This window comes from Coffea arabica, chromosome 3e (genome assembly GCF_036785885.1).
Source record: "Coffea arabica cultivar ET-39 chromosome 3e, Coffea Arabica ET-39 HiFi, whole genome shotgun sequence".
Classification (NCBI taxonomy): Eukaryota; Viridiplantae; Streptophyta; class Magnoliopsida; order Gentianales; family Rubiaceae; genus Coffea; species Coffea arabica.
Window position 1 is genome coordinate 181469 of NC_092315.1, and position 24776 is coordinate 206244.

The 24776-nt window shown below is 39.3% G+C and overlaps 6 protein-coding genes across 12 annotated transcripts; 2 read left to right on the top strand and 4 right to left on the bottom strand.

Annotated features, from left to right (window-relative positions):
• The first annotated feature begins 191 nt into the window (after nucleotides 1–191).
• Nucleotides 192–2729, top strand: LOC113738003 (pentatricopeptide repeat-containing protein At3g06430, chloroplastic-like). The gene is made up of 2 exons (XM_027265139.2): nucleotides 192–786; nucleotides 1115–2729. The coding sequence occupies exons 1-2, from the start codon at nucleotides 388–390 to the stop codon at nucleotides 2267–2269; spliced, it is 1554 nt and encodes a 517-aa protein (XP_027120940.2). The 5' UTR covers nucleotides 192–387; the 3' UTR covers nucleotides 2270–2729.
• A 649-nt stretch (nucleotides 2730–3378) lies between these two features.
• Nucleotides 3379–5670, bottom strand: LOC113738004 (S-adenosylmethionine synthase 2-like). Of its 2 annotated transcripts, none has more exons than XM_072084099.1 (2): nucleotides 5444–5670; nucleotides 3379–4836 (listed from the first exon to the last, which is right to left on the bottom strand). In XM_072084099.1, the coding sequence occupies exon 2, from the start codon at nucleotides 4811–4813 to the stop codon at nucleotides 3605–3607; it is 1209 nt and encodes a 402-aa protein (XP_071940200.1). In that variant the 5' UTR covers nucleotides 4814–4836; nucleotides 5444–5670; the 3' UTR covers nucleotides 3379–3604. The 2 variants fall into 2 exon arrangements, with proteins under 2 accessions (XP_071940200.1, XP_027120941.1); XM_027265140.2 differs by having other exon boundaries at nucleotides 3379–4827; nucleotides 5444–5667.
• Nucleotides 5671–5791: 121 nt separating this feature from the next.
• Nucleotides 5792–11272, top strand: LOC113738008 (uncharacterized). 4 transcript variants are annotated; one of them, XM_072084101.1, is made up of 7 exons: nucleotides 5816–6384; nucleotides 6585–6653; nucleotides 6886–6961; nucleotides 7047–7111; nucleotides 7408–7562; nucleotides 7767–9314; nucleotides 10772–11272. In XM_072084101.1, the coding sequence occupies exons 1-5, from the start codon at nucleotides 6187–6189 to the stop codon at nucleotides 7498–7500; spliced, it is 501 nt and encodes a 166-aa protein (XP_071940202.1). In that variant the 5' UTR covers nucleotides 5816–6186; the 3' UTR covers nucleotides 7501–7562; nucleotides 7767–9314; nucleotides 10772–11272. The 4 variants fall into 4 exon arrangements, with proteins under 4 accessions (XP_027120950.1, XP_071940202.1, XP_071940204.1 ...); XM_072084103.1 differs by having other exon boundaries at nucleotides 7767–7956; XM_072084102.1 differs by lacking the exon at nucleotides 7767–9314 and having other exon boundaries at nucleotides 5817–6384.
• Nucleotides 7172–14915, bottom strand: LOC113738007 (uncharacterized). The gene is made up of 7 exons (XM_027265144.2): nucleotides 14754–14915; nucleotides 14526–14640; nucleotides 14244–14413; nucleotides 13765–14056; nucleotides 13648–13691; nucleotides 8086–8202; nucleotides 7172–7945 (listed from the first exon to the last, which is right to left on the bottom strand). The coding sequence occupies exons 1-7, from the start codon at nucleotides 14782–14784 to the stop codon at nucleotides 7791–7793; spliced, it is 924 nt and encodes a 307-aa protein (XP_027120945.2). The 5' UTR covers nucleotides 14785–14915; the 3' UTR covers nucleotides 7172–7790.
• Nucleotides 8601–10868, bottom strand: LOC113738005 (replication protein A 70 kDa DNA-binding subunit B-like). 2 transcript variants are annotated; one of them, XM_027265141.2, is made up of 7 exons: nucleotides 10730–10868; nucleotides 10545–10631; nucleotides 10335–10459; nucleotides 10032–10243; nucleotides 9768–9925; nucleotides 9560–9680; nucleotides 8601–9465 (listed from the first exon to the last, which is right to left on the bottom strand). In XM_027265141.2, the coding sequence occupies exons 3-7, from the start codon at nucleotides 10447–10449 to the stop codon at nucleotides 8956–8958; spliced, it is 1116 nt and encodes a 371-aa protein (XP_027120942.1). In that variant the 5' UTR covers nucleotides 10450–10459; nucleotides 10545–10631; nucleotides 10730–10868; the 3' UTR covers nucleotides 8601–8955. The 2 variants fall into 2 exon arrangements, with proteins under 2 accessions (XP_027120942.1, XP_071940201.1); XM_072084100.1 differs by having other exon boundaries at nucleotides 10335–10631.
• Nucleotides 14916–15047: 132 nt separating the features above from the next.
• On the bottom strand, nucleotides 15048–24753 carry LOC113738001 (protein GFS12-like). Of its 2 annotated transcripts, XM_027265137.2 has the most exons (16): nucleotides 24123–24716; nucleotides 23870–23985; nucleotides 21336–23474; nucleotides 20461–20788; nucleotides 20117–20332; nucleotides 19878–19950; nucleotides 19582–19787; nucleotides 19437–19499; nucleotides 18749–18957; nucleotides 18551–18662; nucleotides 17397–17918; nucleotides 16762–17072; nucleotides 16408–16651; nucleotides 16260–16333; nucleotides 15933–16068; nucleotides 15048–15409 (listed from the first exon to the last, which is right to left on the bottom strand). In XM_027265137.2, the coding sequence occupies exons 1-16, from the start codon at nucleotides 24285–24287 to the stop codon at nucleotides 15260–15262; spliced, it is 5064 nt and encodes a 1687-aa protein (XP_027120938.2). In that variant the 5' UTR covers nucleotides 24288–24716; the 3' UTR covers nucleotides 15048–15259. The 2 variants fall into 2 exon arrangements, with proteins under 2 accessions (XP_027120938.2, XP_071940197.1); XM_072084096.1 differs by lacking the exon at nucleotides 23870–23985 and having other exon boundaries at nucleotides 24123–24753.
• Nucleotides 24754–24776: the final 23 nt, after the last annotated feature.

A 24776-nucleotide genomic window follows, 5' to 3' on the forward strand; every position in this document is an offset into this window, starting at 1 on the left:
TCTGGAGATATTGGAATGTTAATTAGTGGCCATATTTTGATCGGTGACGTTTAATGAATGCAAGCTCACATGAAACTACCAGCATTTGTTCTAAATCTCTTCCATTCTTAGTCGTTGTTGAGTAGTAGTTGATTTTTGGACAAACAAGAGCGATTGAGCAGAGGCCCGAGGATCATCATCATCATCATCATTTCAATTCACGCAGAATTTGCGTTGGCACTTGGAGAGAAGGTCATTGCACGAGCACGACCGCCCAATCCCCAATCTACAACATTATTCTGGTAGTATGCGCTAGGCACTTGGGCAGCAGCAAATTCAGAGGCCGCCGCCAAAAGATAGAGAGTGAGGGAGGCGGCTTTAGAAGGAAGGTGGTCCGTCGGCCGGCAAATGACGACGACATCCCCATTTTCCTTGTCCTTCTCGTCCTCCCTCCGTCCCTCACCTCTCCCTCATCCCCGCAGAGCCACCCTGATTAACTTGGCCTCAACCCATTCCATCTCAGAGCTTGTAATGATTCGTTGCGCCGCCCCCGCCCTGGCATCCACTACCCGGGCAGCCGCCGCAGCTCCCTTGACGTCGCCCCCCCAAAAAAGGCACTGGAAACAAGGCGAGTACCCAGGTCTCATTCAAGACTTCTCAATTTCCCAAAAAAACAAGAAGACCCACCCCATAAAAAATATTAAGAAGAAACTGGATAAGAAGAACAATGCCAAGGCCTGGGCCAACACTGTCACCGAAGCTCTCTCCGATTGCATTGACAAAAAGCAGTGGCTCCCAGCCCTCCATGTATGATTCTTCAAGCTTCTTTCTGTTTTCTGTGTGTTATGTTTCCCTCTCCTCGAATTTTTTTGGAGGCGCGAATTTTACATTGGACTTTGGTGCTTCCATCAATCAAGGAAAAAGAAAAAAAAAAAAGAAGATGATCTTTGTATCGCTATTGCCGACAGACATTAGAATTTTTTGTTCTTTTTAAACTTTTCGCTTAATTTAAGCAAATAGATTTGGCTAATCGTGCGAATGTTCTGGGGAAAGTATTTTCTGGTGTGCTGAAAAAAAACTCGTCATCTTGTCTGCTTTGTGGCATTAAGAAAGTGGTCCTTTTAAAAAATTTCAGGTATTTGAGATGCTGAAAGAACAGCCCTTTTATCAACCAAAAGAAGGGACTTACATGAAGCTCCTCGTTCTGCTTGGGAAATGCGGTCAACCACAACAAGCCCGTCAGCTTTTTGACACGATGCTTGAAGAGGGATTGCAACCCACTTCAGAACTTTACACGGCCTTGCTTTCTGCTTATTGTAGAAGCAACATGATTGATGAAGCATTTTCAGTTCTTGATCGAATGGTAGTCCTTCCTCTCTGTCAACCAGATGTTTATACTTACAGCATCCTGATTAAGGCTTGTATGGATGATTCTCGTTTTGAGATGGTTGAGTCACTTTATCAACAAATGGCTGAAAGATTAATTACTCCTAATACGGTCACTCAAAATATAGTTTTGAGTGGTTATGGGAAGGCGGGAAAATATGAACAAATGGAGAAAGTGCTCTCAGGAATGCTCAAGAGCACGTCGTGTAGGCCTGATGTATGGACAATGAATATTATATTGAGTTTGTTTGGGAACAAGGGTCAGATTGAGATGATGGAGAGATGGTATGAGAAGTTTCGTGATTTTGGCATTGAGCCCGAAACCCGAACTTTTAATATCCTTATTGGTGCTTATGGGAAGAAGAAGCTGTATGATAAGATGTCATCTGTTATGGAATACATGCGCAAGCTTTCATTTCCGTGGACAACATCAACCTACAACAATGTCATCGAGGCGTTTGCAGATGCTGGTGACGCCAAGCACATGGAGTGCACATTTGATCAGATGCGTACCGAGGGTATGAAGGCAGACACTAAGACATTCTGCTGTTTGATTAAAGGTTATGCTAATGCGGGTGCTTTTCACAAGGTCATCAGCTGTGTTCAGTTGGCTGGGAAGTTGGAAATACCTGAGAATACATCCTTCTACAACGCTGTCATTTATGCTTGTGCAAAGGCTGAGGATTTAATGGAGATGGATAGAGTTTTCAAGAGAATGAAAGAAAAGGAATGCCAACCAGATTCTCTGACATTCTCACTTATGGTTGATGCTTACAGGAAGGAAGGTATGAATGACAAAGTCTACGATTTGGAGCAAGAAAAACAGATGATCAAGGCTAGTGCAGTGGGAGCCGGCCAAGATATTGAATCACAAACCCTTGTTGATCCGTGGTTCAGAGTCTGAAATTGTGATTACTTTCTATAGATGTCCATGTTAATAGTTCAAGACCAGCAAAACAGCAGTTTTTGACTGGTTCTGGGTGGAACTACTGATGAAAATTTTTATTGCCGAGCTAGACTTCTGGGCAGATAATCCAACAGCAACTCTGCCTTGCACTTAAGTCGAGTGCTACTACGTGGAGAACATGGATGATCAACTACTTCAGCACCTCCGTTGCACATAGCTGTCGTTTTATACTTCTGCATTGTACTTTTTTAACCCAAAATGCAGCACGCAAGGCCGTCGATTGCAAAGTCTCTGTTATATGTATTGTGGAAAAAAGAGTGCCATCTGAAATTTAAACGGTCACTGTTAGTGTAATATCAGGCTTTTCATCTCCCCATTCCTTTTCTTTCCTTTTTATATATATAGTTTGGTTGGTACAATTATAATCTTTTATATACTGGAGTTCCTTTTCTTTTAATGTATACCCAGTTTTGTTAGTAAAATTACTAATCTTTTATAAACTGGAGTAGAATAAGACGTGCACAGAATAAGAGCAAGCAAATAAATCAATCAACAAGGGGATGAGATAAAGGAGGTTGGAAAGTGAATCATCAGAGGGAATCTCAATGGCTTATTGGCTTTTGGGAGTAGGCGTCTGAAATGAGACATATCACATCCTATTTCTCAGGATGGGTGAAGCTGTGTCCTGTGCCCTTGGTTTATCATTTCCACTGGTGAAGTAAAAGCCTTCTTCCTATCTGTGCTTGTAATTAATTCTATTTGGAGTAAAAGCTCTCTTGAATTTGCGACAACAGTTAGGAGTGAGTAATGAGTGATTGAACAATAATTAGCTAATAAAATTTGCAGACTATCTGTATCTGGACGAGACTGGCAGAGAGTCCAGTTCCATGCAGAAAGATCCTCAGGCTTGAAGAGGAATATTAGCATGAAGTGAGAGTCCTACTATTCTTCTTGCTCGTCTGTCTTTTTCTTGCACATGGGAGATTACACGACGCATCATGGATTTACATGATTTCTCATAAAAATAGATAAACTGAGGGTGAAAGAATTTAATCTTAATAGGCTAAAAAGAGCAGCATCAATAAAGAAAGGACCGATGCAAACCATGATAGAATACCAATGAATGGAAAAATATTACTTCCAGACCCCAAACATGAGATTTGGGGTAAGACTTGCAAATGCACCTGAGACCACTTTGTAGAACAAATACCAGGGATTATTAAAAAAAAAAAAAACAAAAAGAGTTACTGGTAGAACAAATGTACAGATAAGAAAAACAAAAAAAAAAAAAAAAGAAGCAAAAATATAGATAGATAAAGAGCAGGCCCAACTTCATCCCGTGGCAGCATTAATCTGGATTAGGCTAGACCAATTCTCCCATTTGAGAGGCTTAACCACCTCCCATGTGAAGTCGGGGTCATCTCGGCCAAAATGCCCGTAAGCAGCAGTCTTCAAGAACCTGTTATTCCCACCTCTCTTAAGATCCAAATTAATGGCAATCATACCAGGCCTGAAATCAAAGTTATCCTTCACGATCTTGAGAATTTCTTTGTCGGGGATCCTTCCTGTGCCATAAGTGTCCACAAAGACAGACAAGGGCTCGGGGACACCAATGGCGTATGAAACCTGCACAATGCACCTCCTCGCAAGTCCATTGCCAACAATGCTCTTGGCAGCTTGCCTGACAATGTAGGCACCACTCCGGTCCACCTTGGTTGGGTCCTTTCCGGAAAAGGCACCACCACCGTGAGCACCCCATCCACCGTAAGTATCAATAATGATCTTGCGGCCGGTAAGACCAGCGTCGCCATGAGGACCACCAATGACAAAGCGGCCAGAAGGATTGAGGTGGAAAACTGTTTTCTCATCGAGGTACTTCTTGGGAATCACAGGCTTAATGACATGCTCCTTCAGATCAGCAGCAATCTCATCGTTGGTGACGGTCTCGTCATGCTGAGTGGAAATCAAGACAGTGTGAACTCGGACAGGAACCATGGCACCATTCTCATTGTAGTACTCAACAGTCACTTGGGTTTTACCATCTGGTCTGAGCCAGGGGCAAGTACCATTCTTGCGAACCTCTGTGAGGCGGGCACCAAGCTTGGTTGCAAGAACATGGCTGAGAGGCATCAATTCAGGGGTCTCATCGGTGGCATAGCCAAACATGTGTCCCTGGTCACCAGCGCCTATTTCCTCGGGGCACTTGGTGAGATGACCGTGGACACCCTGAGCGATGTCAGGGCTCTGCTGTTCAATGTTGACAAGGACCTTGCAGTTGTCAGCATCCAAGCCTACATCATCAGAAACGAAACCAATGGCACGGCAGGTGTCGCGGACAATTTTCTCATAGTCGACCTGGGCCTTGGTGGTGATCTCACCGAAGACCATGACCATGTTGGTCTTGGTGCAGGTTTCGCAAGCAACCTTGCTCTCGGGGTCTTGAGCCAGACAGGCGTCAAGCACTGCATCCGAGATCTGGTCACAGAGCTTGTCGGGGTGCCCCTCATTGACAGACTCAGAAGTGAACAAGAAGGTCTCCATTTTCTTCTTTCAAGCTGCAAACACTCGATAAATGACAAAAAATAAACAATAAATAAATTAATTGAGGCGGAAGTGGAACACAAACAAAGTGGGAGCAGAACAGAATGAAAACAGGGGAAAAGCCAAGAGGCACGGTTAGTAAAAGGATCCACCATTAAGAGATTATGTTGCAGCGGGAAGACCCGATGTAATTTTACACAGGAAAAGCAGAATCAAGGGGCTAACTTTCCTACGCCTGGTATCGAATGGATCGAAGGAAATGCACGGATTGATGTGGAGAGTAATAGTAATTAATCAACAACAACGGGTTACTGGAAAACTATCAATAGATGATATTATGTTGGCAAGATACGGGGAGATTGCAATACAGGGTAAGGAGAGAACAGAAGATCCGCAGGGATTCCACAGCAGAAAACGGTGTATTGTTCAATGAAAAACGTAGCAACATGCATAAGTCTAGGGAACGAAAAAAAGAAAAGGTGACAACTTTTTTACTACTGTAATGAAGAAATCCATACACGGACGTGTTCTTAACAAAAACTTGAAAAAAGAATGAAAGAAAGAGATACAACTACTGCACCAGTATTACTACTACCGAAGCGACAAAGAAAGAAAGCGCTTGAAGAATACCTTGGAATAGCAGTGTCGTCAGATTTGGGTGCGTATGAAGGAGGAGGAGCAATTGTGGAGGGGAGCACGAAACAAAAGGAGGGGTTCTTCCTAATATATAGGGGCGGGGGGTTTGGGTAGTTGGCCGCCTTCCTGTTCTGGGCTTCCTTTGAAAATGGGAACAGCTACGGATTGTAAAATGTAAACTACGTAATAACCTCGTAATATGAGGCCGCATTCATTCTACTACAGTGTTTCTTTTTTGCATTTTTTAAATTTTCGTGACAAAACAAGAATCTTCCTTAGATAGACAGTAATAGAATGGATGCCCATTGTCCGTAGGTAGGGAGGTCAAGTAAAGTAAAGTAGGTGGAGATCCAGAGGGTCCCTCACTCCTCCTGTCCCTCGCTCTACTACACCTACATATCTACGGCTATGGTGTCAGAATGTCTATGGTTAAAGTCAACGCGAAGCCGTCCGATGTAACCCACACCCCAGTCCCCTGGTCAGGGACCCTGTATTTTTTATTTTTTATTTTTGGATCGGTAAACCGAAATTTCAATGTTTGGTAAAAGTAAAACCTTGCTTTTTTTTTTTTTTTTTTGTCATTAGTCCTTTTCTTGTGGTTGGTTGGTAAATGGTAAGTAGGTTGGTTCATGGTTGGTATACTAAGTTTTGGCAAAATCGCAAATTGAGGGTAAAGTAATTTTCTTGATCGCTACTTTGTACTGGTAGTAGTAGTTGAAGGTAGATTAGATAGGAGAATGGGGGGATTGGACGAGGACGAGGACTGCTACCACCGCCGCCACGAAGCATCATCCGTGGGTAGTTGTAGTATCGCCATCCCGCCGCTTCAAACCCTCGATGATGGCAGCCGAAGCAATGGAGTAGAAATCATCTCCTTCTCCGATGTGGTGGACGATGCCACCCTCCACTTTCACATCATCCGTCTTCACCGGCAGGCAGGGTTTCTTTCTTTCTTTATATTTTTTCCTAACTTCCCTCGCCCAGACCAGTCTTGTCCCCCCATCGTCATCTGCTGCCTTAATTCTTTGAAATACTCTCTAACTCACTAGTGCACGCTTAATTCTTTGATTCACTTGTTTGTTCACCATTATTACCATGAATCTCCAGTTTTACTTAACTGTTTCCCTGTGTGCAGATATACGCCTGGATCGGTTGCAACTCTGCAAAATTTGGACATTTATATGCTGCTGCTCCTACACGTCCCGTAAAAAAAGCTCTTTTCTTTCATTACTTTCTCCTTTTTTTTTTTCCCTCATCTTTTTGTTTGCATTTTCCCGATTTCTGTTATATTTTACCTCATTGCTAGGGCCATGGTAATGCTAAGACCTGCCCCTTGTGCTCTTAGACCTGTGCATAATCTAATCTTCACTTTCAAGTTTTTTATTTGGATCACTTTGAAGACGTTGGCTTTGCTGTTCTTAATTTGATGTCTACAGAGCAATGCTGTTAGTGTTACTTCTTTAATTGGAGGATCTTCTGACAACGCTGGAGCTGGTATTGCCCGTCGAATAGGTAATTCTGTCTACAGTACCTGGACGTGATTATCCGAATTGTTTCGTCTTCACCCCCTTTCTCACACACGGTTTTCTTTTTCTAGTTCTCAAGACTGGTCTTAACGTTGTATTGGCTTGTAATCTTCCAAAGAATAGTCCCTTGCTTGAGGTTAGCTCTCTGACATCATGTATGCGTTGGTGGTTTTATTCAATCTTTAACAGTGCACGGTCTTGTTTGCTTTACCAAGTTGTATGTGCTTTCCTCATGGCAACATTTAGTAGTTATTAGGAATTTGTGGTCTCTCAAAGCCTTTTTCCACTCGGAGCTTCATGATGTAGCTTTTGTTATATCCCTCCTACTCTCTAAAAGGTTACACGAGGCTCCCAACGCCAATCTACACTGTTGGATTTCCTCTCTCTCTCTCTTTTTCTTATTGGTTCTCCCCCCCCCCTGCTGGTATTTAGGCTGCTGCTGAGAGAAGGTTGGTGCAAAAGCTTGTCAGCCTGGGTTACGCGACACCTAAATCTGGAGTATCATCCTCAACACAAGAGGGCTAACATTGGCATCCTCTGGGCAAGTTTTCTCCAGAAGAGAGTTTTCGAGAAACAACATTTAAGAGGTCTTGACCTGAATGTGTGCTGACGAAGCTTCTATTCTGCATTCGTCACATTCATTTCTTATCATACATACGAGCGACATACATAACAAAGTCTATACAATCATTTGCATATGGCATGAAACTCACTCATTCCCTCTACTCTCACAATATTGTGTGCATTGCCTGCAGCTTATTTTATCTTATATGATCTTAGTTTCCCGATAGGGTGTTCTAGAAGTTATTATCTTCCTAGAGTGCATCAGCCATCCCATGCACAGTCACTTCTGCTTCTATGGTGCACCTGTCATACCTCAGAAGACCATTGTTTGACTGGTTGAAGTAACTCAGTGAAACAAATCTTGGCCAACCGGAAACGGGGTTTGATGCACTGAACCAATGCTTAGCTGCAAAGAAGGTAGGATCTTATTCAGTTATTAAACATTTAATTCAAGGGAAAAGACTTGTAGGACTGGCGTAATCTCCAGCCAGTGTTAAAGGAGAGAAAAACCTATTTTGTAGTGTGAGTTTGAGGAGGAGTACGTACCTTTACCAAGGTAATGTTTTCCTTGTATTTGGTCTAGTATACGCAGTGCAAACTCTACATATATTTGATTACCAGGGGAGAGGCTCGTAGGATCATCTAAAGCTAGGTATAAAGATACTAGAGTATTTCTGGCTGTGCAAGGCACAGCCAATGCCCAAGGTATTGTGTAAAAAATATTGAAATGTGTTTTTTTAACAGGAGAGAATCAAAGCTGAATATCTTCAGGTATAGTGAGCTATATGAGGATGGAAACAGAAGAAAATAATAGATCGAAAGGCAAATATTCCTGTACAATAAATATTGAACAATATTAATCATTAATTCTTTCAAATAAAAATTATCCCTGTTTACTCATTTGTAAGGTCTAGAAAGAAATGCTTACTCTTTTGTTTTCAATACATAGCAATCTATCGATTAGTTGGTTCTATTATAGTCATATAAAGCATAGTTAATAAGTGAAAGCAAACAAACTTACGATTGGAAAAGTATGATTAACAGGTGAAAGACAACAAAACTCAGGCGTAAAAATTGTAGCATATAGAAAAGGAATGTAAAGAACTACTGTACATATTATTCATTGCTAGAGAGACTTATATGACATACTCTATCAAAAGATATTGGAGTAGTGGACTCTAATACTGCGTTTTCAGCTCATGAAGTTATGATTGACAACTTTGTGGCTATGCTAATAGCAGTCATTAGCAGGTGAAGGAGGTCCTAGTAAGTGTAAGTCATAGAATGCATTGCTCTATAAAAAAATATTGAAGCAATAGATTCTAAGACTACAATTTAGCCATGATAGACCTACACACTGGAATGCTAAATTCTTCTCTAGCAATATCAAAAGGTTTTAGTAAGAGTTGTGGGAGGTCAATTGCCTTCTTGCTGTTTTGGTTTCTTTGTTGGGCTGGCAGCAGTTTTGTCGATTGAGGTGGCATTTGGTGAGGCTGAGGTAGCAGTGTCTTCAAGTGTTTTGTGTATTTCTGTTCCAACAGTTGGTGCAGGTATTTGGTGACCTTCTAGTTCGGTCAATGTGAGGGCTCTTTTTGTGGCTGTTGATTCAGTCATGGAGCTTCTTTTAGTAGCAGTGGATTCAGCTATTTCTTGAAGCAGCAATTTAGCCCTTGGTGTGAACGTTTGTTCGTCTGCAATCTGCTTTTGCTTGGTGTTTGATGGTGTTGTACTCGGTGAAGCTTGAAGAGTTGTTGGTGAATCTTGTAGAGGCAGTGGTATGTTTGGAACTTCAGCTGCTGTGTAGGCTTTGATGATTGCATTTCTTCTTTGTGGCAGTCCTTGAAAAGTTGTCTCATATGTTTTGATGAAGCAAATCAGCTTGTGCTTTTTCATGATGGTAGAAAGTTCTTGATTCATTGTTATTCCCTGAGATGATAAGAATGAATGTGAGTGTTTATATATTAGTATTTTTGTATATAAATGTTGAAGGTAGATTTGAAGGGTAAGTGTGCTACTATACATGTGCCTCTGCATCCTTCAGTTCGGCAGCAGTGAATTGTATCAGTCTTTCAGCTTGTTTTCCAGATATTAAGCATTGAATGCTTGCAGTTGAATCAGTGAGTGTTATTCCAATGCGACACCTTCAGTGAAATGTGAGAGTTTTAGTTTATTGTAAAATGTAGAGTATGAAAAACTTGTTTTTAGACAGGGTAAATAGGAAAGAATACCTTAGCTCTACTTCAGCTTCTTCTTTGCATGATGAACATTTTATGATCCAATCTGTGTCTGCTTCAACAGTCTTCAAGCAATTTGAGCATGCAGTGTACCAAAAATGAGTTTGGCCAAATGATAATTGTGCTGTACCAGTTATCCATGCTGTTTTTTGCTGGAAATGAATTGAAACTTTAGTGTATTATTATTCGACTTTCTGCAAAGCTGAAGTGTACAATGATAATGCTGATTGGTTAGGAAAAAGGGTGTAGTATTCTTACAGTTCCGAATGAGATTAACGCATCATGAATATTCTTAATGTCCCCTTCATTTGGTAGTGGAAGCAGCAATTCTGGATCTTTATATGCTTTTGTTTCGAATAAAGTCTTAACTTCATCTTTATGGATGCTATACCATTCATGAAGTATGAATTCATCATGGAGTGGTGGGTTGATGAGAATGGATGACAATCCTATTGTTGTTAATGACAGAGCTGTTTAACCAAAGAATTAAATGTTTTATATGTAAGAAGTATAAGTGACATGCAATGAGTGTATAATGGATTTATAGAGTAAGGGACTTACTGTTGAAAGTAGAGACTTTCACTCTCATAGCAAAGATCATAGGAATAGTTGCAATGATGTGTGCAAGGATGTTGCCCTCATATTCTTGGAATTCATTCCATAGGGTGAGAAGCATCAATTTTTTCCTTTGAACAGAAAGGATTCAATAAAAAGGATGATGTTAAGTAATAATTTATATGCTAAATAATAGACAGAATTGAAATTTCTCACTCTTCATTTCAATCACAAAGTCTCTTGTGATTGAGTCCGGGGTTGTTTCTTTTTGGGGGAAAGCATGTATGACCAATGCTTTGACACCTACAATTTGAAGTAGCTAGTTAAAGATGAAAGTATCTAAGAATGTAATATTGGATAGAATTGTGCAGAGATATGTGTTTTTTTTTTATAACACTTACTTATCAAAGAAATCTCAGATTCTGCATGTTTATGTGCATCAGAAAAGCTGTCAAAGGTGAAAGGACATGGAAGCATCGGAGGAATTGGTTCGAGGTAGCGCTCAATCAAAGTTGAGTAATGAAGGACCCAAGAGTAGGGATATTCACTGACTTTGTATGTAGGAATAGCAGTGATAACAGTTGCACCAGAGATGTAGTATCGTTGGTATGGAACCAACAAATTTCTGAACAATCGGATGCAATTTTCATAGGTTGCTGCAGAAACTTTAGTTCTCTGTTTTTAACAAAGTGACTATATTGAATGAGTATTTAAGAGACTAAAAGTGAGTAAAGTTGTATAAATGTATGTAAGACTTCATGAATTAGAATAAGTAGTGGGAGGAAGGAACTTTTAGAGATTTTGTGGTAGATAATGGGATTATGGAAGGAAAGTCTAGTTTGTCATAGTATCAGTGCATAGTTAATTTTAAATGTTGAGTGTTTGTATATCGTGGAATCTTCAGTTTTTAAGAATAGTATTGCATATTGAACTTTGAATGATAAGTTTGTATGGTTTTTTCAATTTATAGGTTGGAGGGATTATGATAATGGGATTATGGTTTTTTCTTGATAGCTCTTGGCATTGTACTATTTTATGAGAGCTATTGGGGTTTACTTGTGAGGCCTCGGCATTGCAGTAGTCATCAAACCACTCATCTACTAAACTAAAGCTATTAGTTGCATTCCTTTTTCTTTTCATCTTAATGAAAGTAGTAATAAGAAAACGTAAGTAATATTAGATAGTCAAGAGAGTAATAATAAGTTATATATATGTGTGAAATGCAAACTGCTACATAGAAGCAATTGAGCAAGAGATAGAAAGGTGTAGACTAACTGTTTGAAATTACCATATTTATCTAATCAGAGTCATTAAATAGTACAAAGCAAAGCGCAGAAAAAAAAAGGTCATATGAAACATATATTTAGGCACTAAAATTGTCAGGTACAGTCAAGGAACAGAAGAGATGACCTTGAAGTGAAGCAATTCCTTAGTATGAATCCATGAACCCCAAATATGCTGAACTGGTGAATGGAGCTGGTAATGTAAATTGCATGTAGAAGAATGCTATTAATCAACGTAAAAGAAATAAAACAAAAATAAAACTGATAGAGGTAGACATAATACTGATAGAGGTAGAAATAAAACAAAAAGAAAGGTGTAATTAGTTTTAATGGGAAAGATTGCAGAGATACAATGATTTTCAGGCATATTCAGTCAGTAAGTGAAACCAAATGAACTTGCAACCTAAAAACTACCGTCATTTAAGCCACAAAAGAAGATAGTATTGTTTCTCACCAAACGATCTAACTTCATTAGGTTTGTGCATTTTTTGGTGCAAATATCAGGCAGTTTAAGCTTTAGGTTAACAATTTAACTTGTTTTAGCTTGCTTATCTGTATTCAATAAACGGTGACAACCCTTAATTGGTAATTACTTGTACTATATTCTTAAGAGGAAAAGAAAAGGCAAGAAATTGAAGGAGTAAAGAGAGTAACCTGAAATTGAAGCAACTACTTGCTAGAAATCCGTGGATGCTAAATCAGAAGTTTTGCTGCACCAATTTCAAACTGCAGTTAACGTCTTGAAGAAATTTGGTAACTAAAATAAAAAGTAGACATATTATCCAATATCTTAAATACTGGTAAGAGACAAAGAAAAGAAGTAGTTACCTTTAGCACCAAAGGTTGCAGAGAACAAGGTAGAAGAAGAGTTTAGTTTTTTGTGACCAGTATTTTTGTTTCTAATATAAAGGCACAAGCTTTCCTTCATTCTTGATAATTTGGCAATCGGTCAAGAATATCAGGAAAACAGAGGGACAAACCTATATGTCTAGCAATATTATTAGGCATCATGAATAGAGCAGATAAAGATGCAAACTTGATAAGTTGTCTGAGATTGTTCTTTTCAGTGTGGGTAATTTGTCAACGGGCCAAGAAATGAAAATGAATACAAAAGGACAAAACAATAAAGAGTACAGATGTAAAAAAACTTGGATGGATAGCCATAATTTAGGGAAGAAAATCATGAAATTATTGACCGAGTGATCTGGAAACAACAGGAGGGGGAAAGTAAAGAACGGAAAACAGAAGAAAAGAGTCAAAGCAAGAGGAACAATCCCAGAGTTCGGATATGGATGGGCAGCAATAATTGACTCTTTGTGGGAGAAAGGAAAGCTGCAAGAAAAATTAACGGAAACAGAGAGACAGAGAAAGGGAGACGAAAACAAAAGATGATGGGCTAAGTAGAAAGGGCAGCCATAATTGACTCTTTGTGGGAGGAAAGAAAGCTGCAAGGAAAATTAACGGGAAACAGAGAGAGACAGAAAGGAAGAAGAAAACAAAAGATGATGGGCTAAAGTTGTAAAATGGAGTAGAAAGGGAGTCTTTTGTTTTCCTGCCATCGGTGCACTTGCAGATATTTATTTGACTTTTTGACTCCTATGGGCTAAACTTGTAAAAATGAAGTAGAAGGAAGTAAAAATAAAGTTCCTGGCCATCGGTGCACTTCAAGGTTTTTCTTTGACTTTTTGACTCCTATGACTTCTTGTCTTTAATAACGGAGACAAAGAAGTGAAGAGCAACAGAGGTGATTTCTTAGATGACAATTGAGAAATTAAGCAAAAAGCTTCGCGAGAAGTCAAAAATAGCCCTCAACAGTACGTTACTGTTTTAGGGCTAGTGATGTTGATCTGGGCAAAATCGTAATTTCATGTAAAAAGATAAAAATGACCTCAATAGTGATACACTGTTGGAGAACCAATCAATATTTTCAGGGCATAAACGGAAAAAAAATTTTCCCCCTCCCCTCATCTCACCACGTGGCTGAACCTGAGAGTAGAAATCTTAGGTTCTTATATATATGTAAGATAAGATATGACTTCCTGTGCCACTGCCTTTTCCCTTCGGATACAACTGTATCTTCCTGCAATAAAATGCAAAGGATTCATAAGGTGATTTTTTTTGGTGAGCGTGAAATCTTGTTTCCCGTGTCTTACCATTTTTGTTCCCCTGCGTTAAATGAATTGGATGCTTCTAAATTAGATGAATCATATAAAATAGAGAAACTATCAATCTTCCAGGTACTTTTGTGGCTTACAGCGTCCTTGATCATCAATAGACTCTCCCCTTTAGCTCCAGCATAAGTTTCCTTGCACACGTATATTTCTACCCCTAAAATGCACGTGTCATTGACAAGATATCCATTAGAAGGATCATTAAATGTTTTCAGATGCACGAGTCTGTCAAATCCCCATTCAAGCTTCATCTTGTGAAAACGTCTTGCTTTTCCTGCGGCATCCAGGTGAAGGACATTATTGTATCAGTGATTTGATTGATGCACTCAATCCATGGAATCGCTATGTATTAGTAGATTTTTTTTTTTTTTTTTTTGGGCATATAAGAAAGTTGAAGTCAAACAAAACAGGGGAGGGAATGGTGGTATCTCTAAACTGTTGTGTAGGATTAGGTAGCATACCTTGGAGAGTTAGGTAGTTATCCCTGTTCTGATCAAGCAAGAACATTCTAAAAACTGCATGAACTTCCAACCCAGGATGAAGGAAGTTTTCTCGTGCCATCACCACGTACACGGACATGTAATCAGCTACCCCTTTGGTTTTATTTCCATTTGGGTAAATGGCCAACTTCCTGAAATCACAGGACGATGGATATGAATGAGTTTTGAGAGAATTGATCATGCACTACTCCATATCATTCGCACGCTTTTTTTTTTTAGCAACAGAGAAGTGAGGAGGAGCACCATGTGTAGCCTCCAGCTTCAAAATCAGCGGAGGTGTATTTCTCGACGTCATTCTTTGCAAGCAGAGAGAATGACCGGAGTTTCACGATGTAATGAGTTGGTGGTGTATCTGAAACTGAGCTTGCAACAAATTAAAATTCAATTGACAAATTAAAAAGGTAGCGGGATTATCCGCTGCAACAAATATGACTTGACTAGACCAGAGAAGAGAGAGACGGAAACACTAACCATCCCGGTCGCAAGTGGTAAGATCTGCCATTAGTTTCCTGTTTCTTTCCTTCGGGATTCTTGGTTTTTAATAGAAAGAATAACGCAACGCGGAGAAGAATTTCTTCCGGCGGGGGATATCCATTTCTTCCTCATTTGCTTGTTGCTTTGAACACAATTCTTCCATTTTCACACACGAGACAAGCAGCGTGAGCATCTTAATGCCGGGAACGCAACGTTATCAGATTGTTGCAAGATTCTTAATGCATTGTTATATGTTATCATCGACCTTTTCTTTTTGCTTTAAATTCCAAGTTAAAAACTTCACTTGCTGCAATGATTTATTTACGACGACTAGTAAGTAGCCGAAGTAGATGTTGCAAAACTCCAAATATCTAAAACTCGTTACAACACGATTTCCAATGTCCAGATTCCTTAATATTATAGCTTCCACCAAAAATAAAAGTATATATTCGCTTCAACAAGGACGACAGACACGTTCCCAACAACCATCTTCATACTCAAGCCTAGGCGCAGATCTTCAAATAGCCATCTTCTGTTCCAACAAGAAAGAGCCGTGAGAAAGGAAGTATGCTTATACTTGACAATACAGACATGTTCCTTGATTCTCTGTCCGCCGTATATAGATATTGCGGCGTCACTAGGCGCTCTCCATCCTGCCACGTTAGGAGAATGACCAATGAATGATAACACTTCAGAACCCAGCACTGTGGACGATATTAGGGAAAGACGAAACAACAAAAATTTCCTTTTAATTTTTCTTGGTTTGTTTGGCTTCAAGAAAAGAAACTTAGCATCAAATAGAATAGAATTGAAGGACCAGATCTATGATGCCGCTTGCCACTGGAGGTCACTGGTAAAGCCAGAAGGTGCCAATGGAATTGTCCAATACAGCACCATATGAAGATTGAGTTCTTCATGATTAGTATTTTAAATTAACCTTCCCAGTAGGTGCATAACCAATACCCACCATTAAACGTGAGGAAATGATATGTTTGCCATCCGACTTTGGGTCTTATGGACAGCAAACATTATGGATAAGTCATCAAGTCATTCTTTAGCAGAAACATATCTGACCCATCCCGTATACCACAAACTCACACACAAATTTTGAAAGATTTTCTGTAGGAGGACAAGACGTGGTAGGGGGCAATGTAATGACAAGTTTCGCATAAATACCTCATCTGCAGATCCAGTTAAAGAAGAAAGACCAATCTTGTTTCTGGATATCGAAATCACATCCTGGCCCCATAATGAGAAACCCGATACCCCATCTGTGTGACCTTTAAAACTAATGGGTTCTGATGTCCAACTCCTGTACATTTTCATATGACAAGACGTGGGTCACCGAAGGCAAACCAAGAGATAGATTAGATAATTAAAAAGCTAGTAAAAAAGAGGCTCCAATTTACTGTCTTATAAAATATTACTTGCTTCCGTGCAAAAAAGAAATGCTACAATGTAAAGAGTTAGGGAAGTAGGAAATGCATTCCAAAGTTTATTTACCTTCTCAAATCCCAAATTCGCAAGGTTCTGTCCAAAGAACTTGAAACAAGCAAATGGTCATTTGGCGCAGCTAGCTGCAGAAATTGAATACACAAAATGAAATTTTGTCTTTGCACAGTGATGAACCTTTCTCCTAATCCTAACATACCTTTGTCACATACCCCTCATGAGCTTGCCATGATGCAATAATTTTTCCACTCCTTGAATCAAACAACACGCAATGACCAGAACTTAGACCAGCTGCAATCCAGGATGGAAAGGCATCGGGTCCTTCAGCTCGAGGTTTGGCACAAGCACACGAGCATATGGACGAGACCAAAGAAGGAAAGCTGGATTCACTGTTATTGCTCCTCCATAGATAAAGTTTCTGACCACGGTTTATATCAATAAACCTGCGCCTCATAATTAGAAACTGAATTTGTAACAGAGGAAAATATTATCCGTACCCTATTTAAGCAAAAATAAATAAATTTGTTTCTTTGAAAATAACAACAGTTATTACCTAAGAGATCCATTTCCAGCACCTACAATTAGCATATCAGTGGACTGCGAGTAATGCATACAAGTATAGAAGCTGCCGTCAAATGCATTATTCAGTATTCCAGTTGAGGATGCATTGTAGTGTAGTACATTGGCTTCATCTGTGTCAATCTTTGAAGAAGTGCTTGAAGGACTTGCAGGATGCACAGAATGTGTAGAAAATTCAGAAAATACAGAAATTAGCTTCCCCGTTTGACCATTCCAAACATGTACTGTCCCATCACAGGATGCTACCCTCCCCAACGAAGTCAAAACACAAATGTCATTCACAGCCTAGCAATGAAGAGGTATCAAAATAAATCAGTAATTTCCGCTTAATCTTATCACAAATCACAGATTCAGTATGAGTGATGGCAGAGGTCAATATTTTATAAGATTAACCTATGTCAAAGGCAGACAAGGCAACAAGTTTCATCAGTTTTATGACCAAACTTTTTCATTGCACAGATGAATCTAGAATCCCCTTTAATAGACAATGGTACCAAAGAAGGTCAAGATAAGAGAGGAAAAGTGCACTTCTATTATAATACATTTCTTTGCTCTCACAATAATAAAACTAATAAATGGAGTTAATCCACAGGGACCACTGAAGCATACCTCCTCGTGGCCATAATAGCCAGATACACAATCAAATCTTGCCAACTCCCACTTCTGAACAGTCCCCTTGAATCCTGGACCTACCCCAGCAGTGAAAACTGTACATTCATCTTGACAAACAGCCAGCGATCTCAAAGCTCCATGATGTGCTCGGACAGAGTGTATAACAGATGCTCTAATTTTCCATGGAATTTCATCCTTTGGACCACCTGAACGGCCGATAAAGTCAAGCCCTTCCCACCCAGATGCTGAACTAGGAAACCAATACCAAGGGTTATGCTCCTCAACATGTGAACTTGCTATGTGTCTTGCATCTGAAGTCTGATAATGTTCTGATGAATGTTTTGTTGATATCAAATGTTTAGCACCTCTCTTTCGCTGTGATTGAGGTATTGACCACCCAACTCCATTGAGCAACATTTTAGCAGGTACATGGTCAGGGGTTGTTCTCTTGCTGAAAGATGATCTTCTGGCATTTGTAGTTTCTAGACTACTTTGAGATGACTCCCCTGTATATTCCCACTGAGTGCAATAGTTTCAGAATATTAAGGCACAGAATCTACGGAGAGATTAATGGAATTACAAAATTTTACAAGAGGCAGGTTTTGACATTATTAATAATGCTCTACTTTCTAGACCCAGACTATCTTATGTTTAGATTGTTGAGATGCTGGAAATTACTTGGTCCAGAATAAAGAAAGAGTTTTTGCGAATAGTAAGATGTATACTGCACAACATTACAGTGTTGTTAGGCTCTTCAGTAAACAAGTAGCTTCAAACCATCGAAAACACAGGTTAGAGATCTACATCAATAAGCATCAGAAAGACAGAAAAGCCAGCAACTGGGAATTGCATGGCAACTAATCATCCACTACTGACCTTATCGGGATCAGTATGTTCCATCATTACTAAGTAACAGCAGACAAAATTTACTTTGCTAACCTATTTCCTTGAACCTTAGCCCCCCAAAAGAAAAAGGGGAAAGGGGCTTTGAATGTAGTAGGGATAATAATTTGAACTTGAAGTTTCTGATAGCTAGTATGTCTAGTATAAGAGTGCGCTTCATGTTATTCAAGCCTTTAATTGTAGTAGGGATACAATATTATCTTTCTACAATAAAAGAAGATTACATTGTCAAGCATGAATGGATGTACCTTCCAATTGTAGTGGCGCAGGAGAAACTGCTCAAGAAGCAACCATGTTGTACAACACTGGCGTAGCTTCTCTATGCCAAGAATCGATGCAAATGATGGGTACAAAAGAAACCTACAAAACAAGATGATAGCATATTGTTTAGATTAAAAGAAGATTTACTGAAAATATTAGCAACTGAAAAGAAGAAAGGAACCCACACAAGGTCCATACGATTTCCAATACACTCCTGTTCATCAATTGTAATTCTGGGTCCCCTTATGGTCCCTCCCGATATGCCAGAGATACTGGGATTTTCCCGAGAGAAAGCAAGCTCATCAAACAACTCTTTGAGTTTTGGCAGGACATGCAGCTCTGTAAACTCCAGTCCAATCTGCTCACATGCTGCAACAAGTTTACTAGCAGCGACCTGACATTACATGAAAACACAAAATCACAAGGGAAAAAATTTTAGCAGTTAAAAGATTGTACATGTGTACAATAAAGGCTTCATTGTGGGACCTTAAGTGGTTGTGTTTATTCCAGTTGTATATCTTTAACTTGCAACTATTATGAAGTATGCTCTACAGTAAGATTTAGTAGAGCCTCTTTTTTTTTTTTTTTTTTTTTTTTCAATTCTCCAATTACAAGGGAAGTTACTGGATGCAAACTAAAATATTCCATGAACTTAGAATCAATAAACCCACTCCATCTCCTTCAAAAAATAAATCATCTGAAAAGACAGAGATTGTGACTTAACACAAGATATCATTTAGGGAAGAAAGACCTTGCATTACAGTGAAAAGAAGAATGAGGAAGACATAGAAGGCCAGTGGCTATCTCACATAAAACAAGGCATCACAAAAGAACTTTGGACAAAGAGGGAAAAGAATCTTAGACATAAATTACTTGAAGTACTGGAATTCCGACGTTAGTCTGCATTAGAATCTTAATATATGGGCAACTTCCATCCTGCATACATGTTACAACACACAAGTTATCAAATGGAAAGGAGTCAAAGCACAAGAAAGCAAACAGCACTGGAAGATCATACTTCAATTAGCTCCTTAACTACCATCTCCCTCGATAAGTTTGCAACAAGGCCATCTAATATCATCAGACAGTTTATCAGGGCTGAAGTGCTCGAACTGTGAATTAGTTCAGGCTTACTGGCTGATGAATAACTGAGGCAAGAGCGAACAAGATTCCTTATTAAGGGCAGTATCTGTTTGATGATAAAATTTTCTCCAAAAAGACATCCTGAAAATCAAGAAAGCACAAAATTAGCTTAGACAGGGAATTACATTCCTTGAAACTCCATCAGCCTTTAACTTGGCAAACAAAGATTACCAATTCTGACCACAGCATCAATTCCATCATCTGATAGCCCTTTGCCCAAACAATGGATCAGAGGTATAATTGTCTGGAAACAACTTGAAGGTAAGTTTGTTTCTATTCTGGACTAAATGACATTTCTAAGACTAGGAAAAGTACAAAGTCTTTCAATTAAATCATTCTTGAATTTTGGTTTTTTTTTTTAAGGAAAAAAAAAACTGAGAGAGAGGATCTACAAAGAATGAAATGTTGACCTGATGAACTGTAATTGGAACACCAAGCTCCTCACAAGAGCCAACCAGGAGCACAGAGGCAGCAGCAGCTGAACTCTTGTTAGGAGCAACAAACAAGTTTGATAATACCAATGGATGTATGGCCTCCAGATATGCTTGTTTACCAATTTGGTTCCATATGTCCAGCACAAATGAGCCTTGAAGAAAAGAGACCTTCAAATGTGAATACGTGGTAGCCTGGAGTGTGAACAGGCATTAGGCACCAAATGTATGTGAAGAAGGAAGAAAATAAACAATTGCATAAAAAGGGGAAATTGAAATGTCATCAATGAAAGCCACAAGTCAATATAAAATTCAATACTAGCCTGTAAGATCTTCTGAATAATAGGCAAAACAAGTTTCTTTATAGCCTCTGGATTTAAGCACTTCAAAAACTCATTGAGTAGGATGTAAGCGAATTCAGCTTCAGTATCTGACAAGGTGGTCTTTACAAGCGGTAAGCAGTAGGAAGCACACATTTCAGCTGCAAATGATCCCATAGCTTTTAATGCTCCTTGTTTTGCAAAAGTTGCGGCATAACGAAGGCGTGACTCGTCTTTTGCTAGAAGTTGAAGTGAAGCAAGAAACAAGTATGATGACCTGACTGTGGCTGGGAAGAATGGAGAATCCAAAAGACATTTCACTGAAGGTCTCCTAATTATTGTAACAAAAACAAATTTTAGATAATTTCGAATATAGGAGGTAATATTTCAGATAATTTCGAACATAGGAGGCCTGAGTGCTCAAAATTGTCCAATTCCAGCTTTTTGCCCAAAAAAATTGGTCTGTAAATTCCTTCAATTTTTAACTGGAATAAAACTGCAGTCCTTCAGGTAAAATTCTCTCTTCCTACTCTCCCCCCCCCCCCCCCCCCAACCCCCAAAAAACAAAAACAAAGTTTGTTTGCTACTTTATACGTAAGATGTACCTTTTACATGCATACATAAGTAAATGTTCATTTTTGTAACTGACTATTACATTTTACAAATTAGTAGGAACAGTTCCTTAAGATTGAAGGTATTTAACTCCTGTAGGTACCAATAAGCTGTTTGTTTAGCTTGATCAAAGCATGCAATTGTTATTGTTGACAATACTTTCATGAAAAACATGAAAACCTCAAAAACTCGAAAATATATAATAGTTCCCTCTTTTCTTCATGCATGTTGTGAAAAATTGGTGAAAAGGGAATTGGATTTTCTACCTCTTCCAGTCCTTCTCAATGCATGACTTGACTACTAACTGTATCTGAGGAGGGAGCTCTTGCACCAATCTAGGTAATATGCCACTCTCCAAGTGTGTCACCATTGTGGTAGGATCAAAAAGGGGCCTGTTTAAGTAAATTTCTGCTAAGATGCAGCCAACTCCAAAGATATCACTTGCAATATCTTGAGAGTAAATATCTGAATAAGAAAACCTCTGTGCCCAAAGCAACAGTTCTTGATAACTAACAGTGTCATCATCCACTTCAATGTTTTCAATGAGAAAGTTAATATCAGCAACTGATCTCAACCCATAGTTGGTACAGCTGGCAAGTTTTGACTTAACTGAATTCTCACTCTGATGCTCTTTCTTCGAGGAGTTATCCTTCAAATGGTCATCCGAATGGAAGTTGTAAATTGGACTTAAATGCTGCGCATGCTCACAGAATGTGGCTGTTTCTTCCAATTCACCCAAGGAGATGGTTTCAACAGATTGCTCGCCTGCAGTGTCACTCACTGGGTAATGATTCCCAGACGACTCTTTGTTCCTCTTAAAAGTGGACTTGGTCAATAACCGACGAGCAGGGTGTGGTTTATAGAAAAGTTGACGACGTCCTGCTGACCTTAATACTGTTGGCGATGCTGGGGGAAGCATGACATTTTTGGCATCAAGCGCTGCCTGACCTGACATTTTATAACCAAAGGTGATGTCAATCCAATGATGAATAGAGGATGAAACAAGATTGCTTTCCAAGGCATCCCTATGCAGCTTAATAAACTCTTCAGGAGTACTAGCCCATGATGGTACTGTCAAATCAGACATGCCAGCATGTAGAGAATAAAATATCCGTGGATCACAATAGAATTCTGGGATGCATTCATCAGGGGTCCATTGGTAGAGTCTCTGCATTGTAGAAGGATATTCATTTGGTTCATAAACTGAACGAACAGCCATTTTCAAAACATTCAGAGGTAATCGTCTTGCCTTGTAACTGCAGACAGCAAGTTCAGAAAGGCATTCATCTGATACATGATGTGGGATTTCAGATGTTGAATATGTAAAGTCCAACTGTTCATCACCTTTTGCCAGCCGCCATTTGCTCTTGCTTAAGTCTCGCCATCCAGCTCCATCATTTTCATCAGGTTTTACACTAAAATCAATAACCCATGGCACAACTGTGTGGAATGCATGATCACCCCACCTTCTCCCAGCTATCTTATTTAAGACCAGAAGATACTCAAAATTACTCAAGTCCCCATTGTACCAACGGTAGAAACTAGAACACAAGTCCACAGGTTGAGAAAGTTTTAAATCTGCGAAGAGTCCTCCAGAAGAGCAGGCCTTATTTGAGCAACTTCTACTTAAAGGACAGAATATGTCTACATTTGAGTTTGAAGCAGAGCTTAGTACTAATTTATCACCAACTGGCAGCCAACACCAGCATGTATCAGTCAACATTATACTCGACGGGCACACATTACCATAGGCAATTCCTAAACCATGCATGTAAGACAATCCAGAAAGTATTTGGTATATTAGAAATCTAGCATGCCAATCGCACTTTAAAGCACCAGGACTGTAATGAAGAATGTTTTCCAAGGTATAGGGAGTTTTAGGAAGAACAAAATTGATTTGACTGGATGTTTTCAGCATTCCCAAGATTGGAGCTATATTTGGATGCCTTATGCAGCCAGGAAAGTTAATATCATCGAATCCTGGCACCCCAAGTAAATTAAGAAAGTTAATGGCTTCTTGCCCAGTGGCTTTTCCCTCTATCAAGAGAATAAGAGAGTGTAAGACATGATCTTCCACAGATCCAGACAAGAAGTCTGAAGCAATCTCTTCAAACAAAGCATAGGAACAAACACCAACCCGAGCAATGGGAGCCAAGGAAGTGATGGTCCTAGTGCAAGAATACCAACCAGAAAAGTTGCAGGTCGAACTCCGACACCCTAATCCATGTAGGTGTGTACTTGTTCCAGCATTTGACAAATGCCGACATTCAGTCGATTGAATTTCTAGTGTAATAGTTTTATCAGTAGGAATTCCAGGTTTGAACTCTGGCTGAAGTTCATGAACAACTCCAGAAACAGAATCTTCAGCGATGCTATCTTTAAGATAATCCAGACAGCACTCGTCACTGCAGAGAGATACAAAGTCTGCTGACGGCCTTATCGTTATAAAATTTTAAAGAGGGCAAGTGTTAAACCATTTCTTCAACATCTAAGGTTCAAATTATCTCATATGTGAACCAGGATATATTTGCTATCATTAAGTTATGACGCCAAAGCATCATCCTTTTTTTTTTCTATTTTCAAATTATTTTCCTTTGGCACTTATTCCCCAAGAAAAAACAATTAAAGTTAAGGAAAAAATTGGCAAGAAAGGCATTATAAGCACGGAATTGGCAAGAAATGAGATGGCAAGGCAAGTTGTAAAATACAAGCACATTTAGAGAGGACGAAGATTGATGTGGAATTAGTGGAGTAGCAATGATGGTAAAAATTAGGAGGCATGAAATAGTAGACAAATTACATGTATTGGGTGAAGCAATGATGCTGGCGTGATCGTCTCTTATAGTAGTTGATTATAAATTCAGGAGGTGATGCAGAGGCCGACGCAGCCTCTCCTTCTCCATTCCAACCGGATAGCTGCTGGATTCGGGATTTATTGAGTAGTAGTAGTAATTGAATACAAGCAAGCAATAGAAGAAGAAGCATAAGGAAGCCAAACTAGCCCAGTAAGTGTATGATTGAAAAACAGTCAAAAAAAGAAAGGAAAAAAGAACCTGAACGACGGCGGAGGAGGCAAAAGGCAAGGGAGAATAATGGGGGGACAGCCCATAAACAAAGTTGAGCTTTTGATTGTAGTCGGCTTTGATTCGTCGTTCAAGGCACTCCATGCACCATCTTTCTTCTTCTTCTTCTTCTTCGCCTACCTTATTGTCCATCATCCCTCTCTGCTTCTGCTGCTGCCCTTAGCTGATTCAACTGATTCCGGCAGAGCAAACCCAAAAAAGGAATCTTTTTTTTTCAAGTTATTGTTTTGATACTACAACTAGTAGCCAGTAAGTAAGAATTGGGTTGCTTCGCTAAATCGCATCCATCATCATCTCCGTCTGTCTTTGATGCACTACTCATTGCCACTAGCCATGTCCTTTGCTTTTTTTTCTTTCTGTTTTACTATTAAAACAAACAGAGAGTATACCATAACATCTTTTTTTTTTATTTTAAGTTTACCCGAAAAAAGATGCCGCGTATAGACAGATACCACATCTCTTCTCAGCCCAAGAAATCGTGAAAGGAAGAAACAAATGGTTGGAATTGGCAGCCACGATTTTTTTTTTTTTTTTTTTTTTTGGGTTATCTCCTCTGTTTCTCTCAATTTCGAATTTTGATTGGAGTTTTTTTTTTTTAATACAACTGATTATTTGGGCACTAAA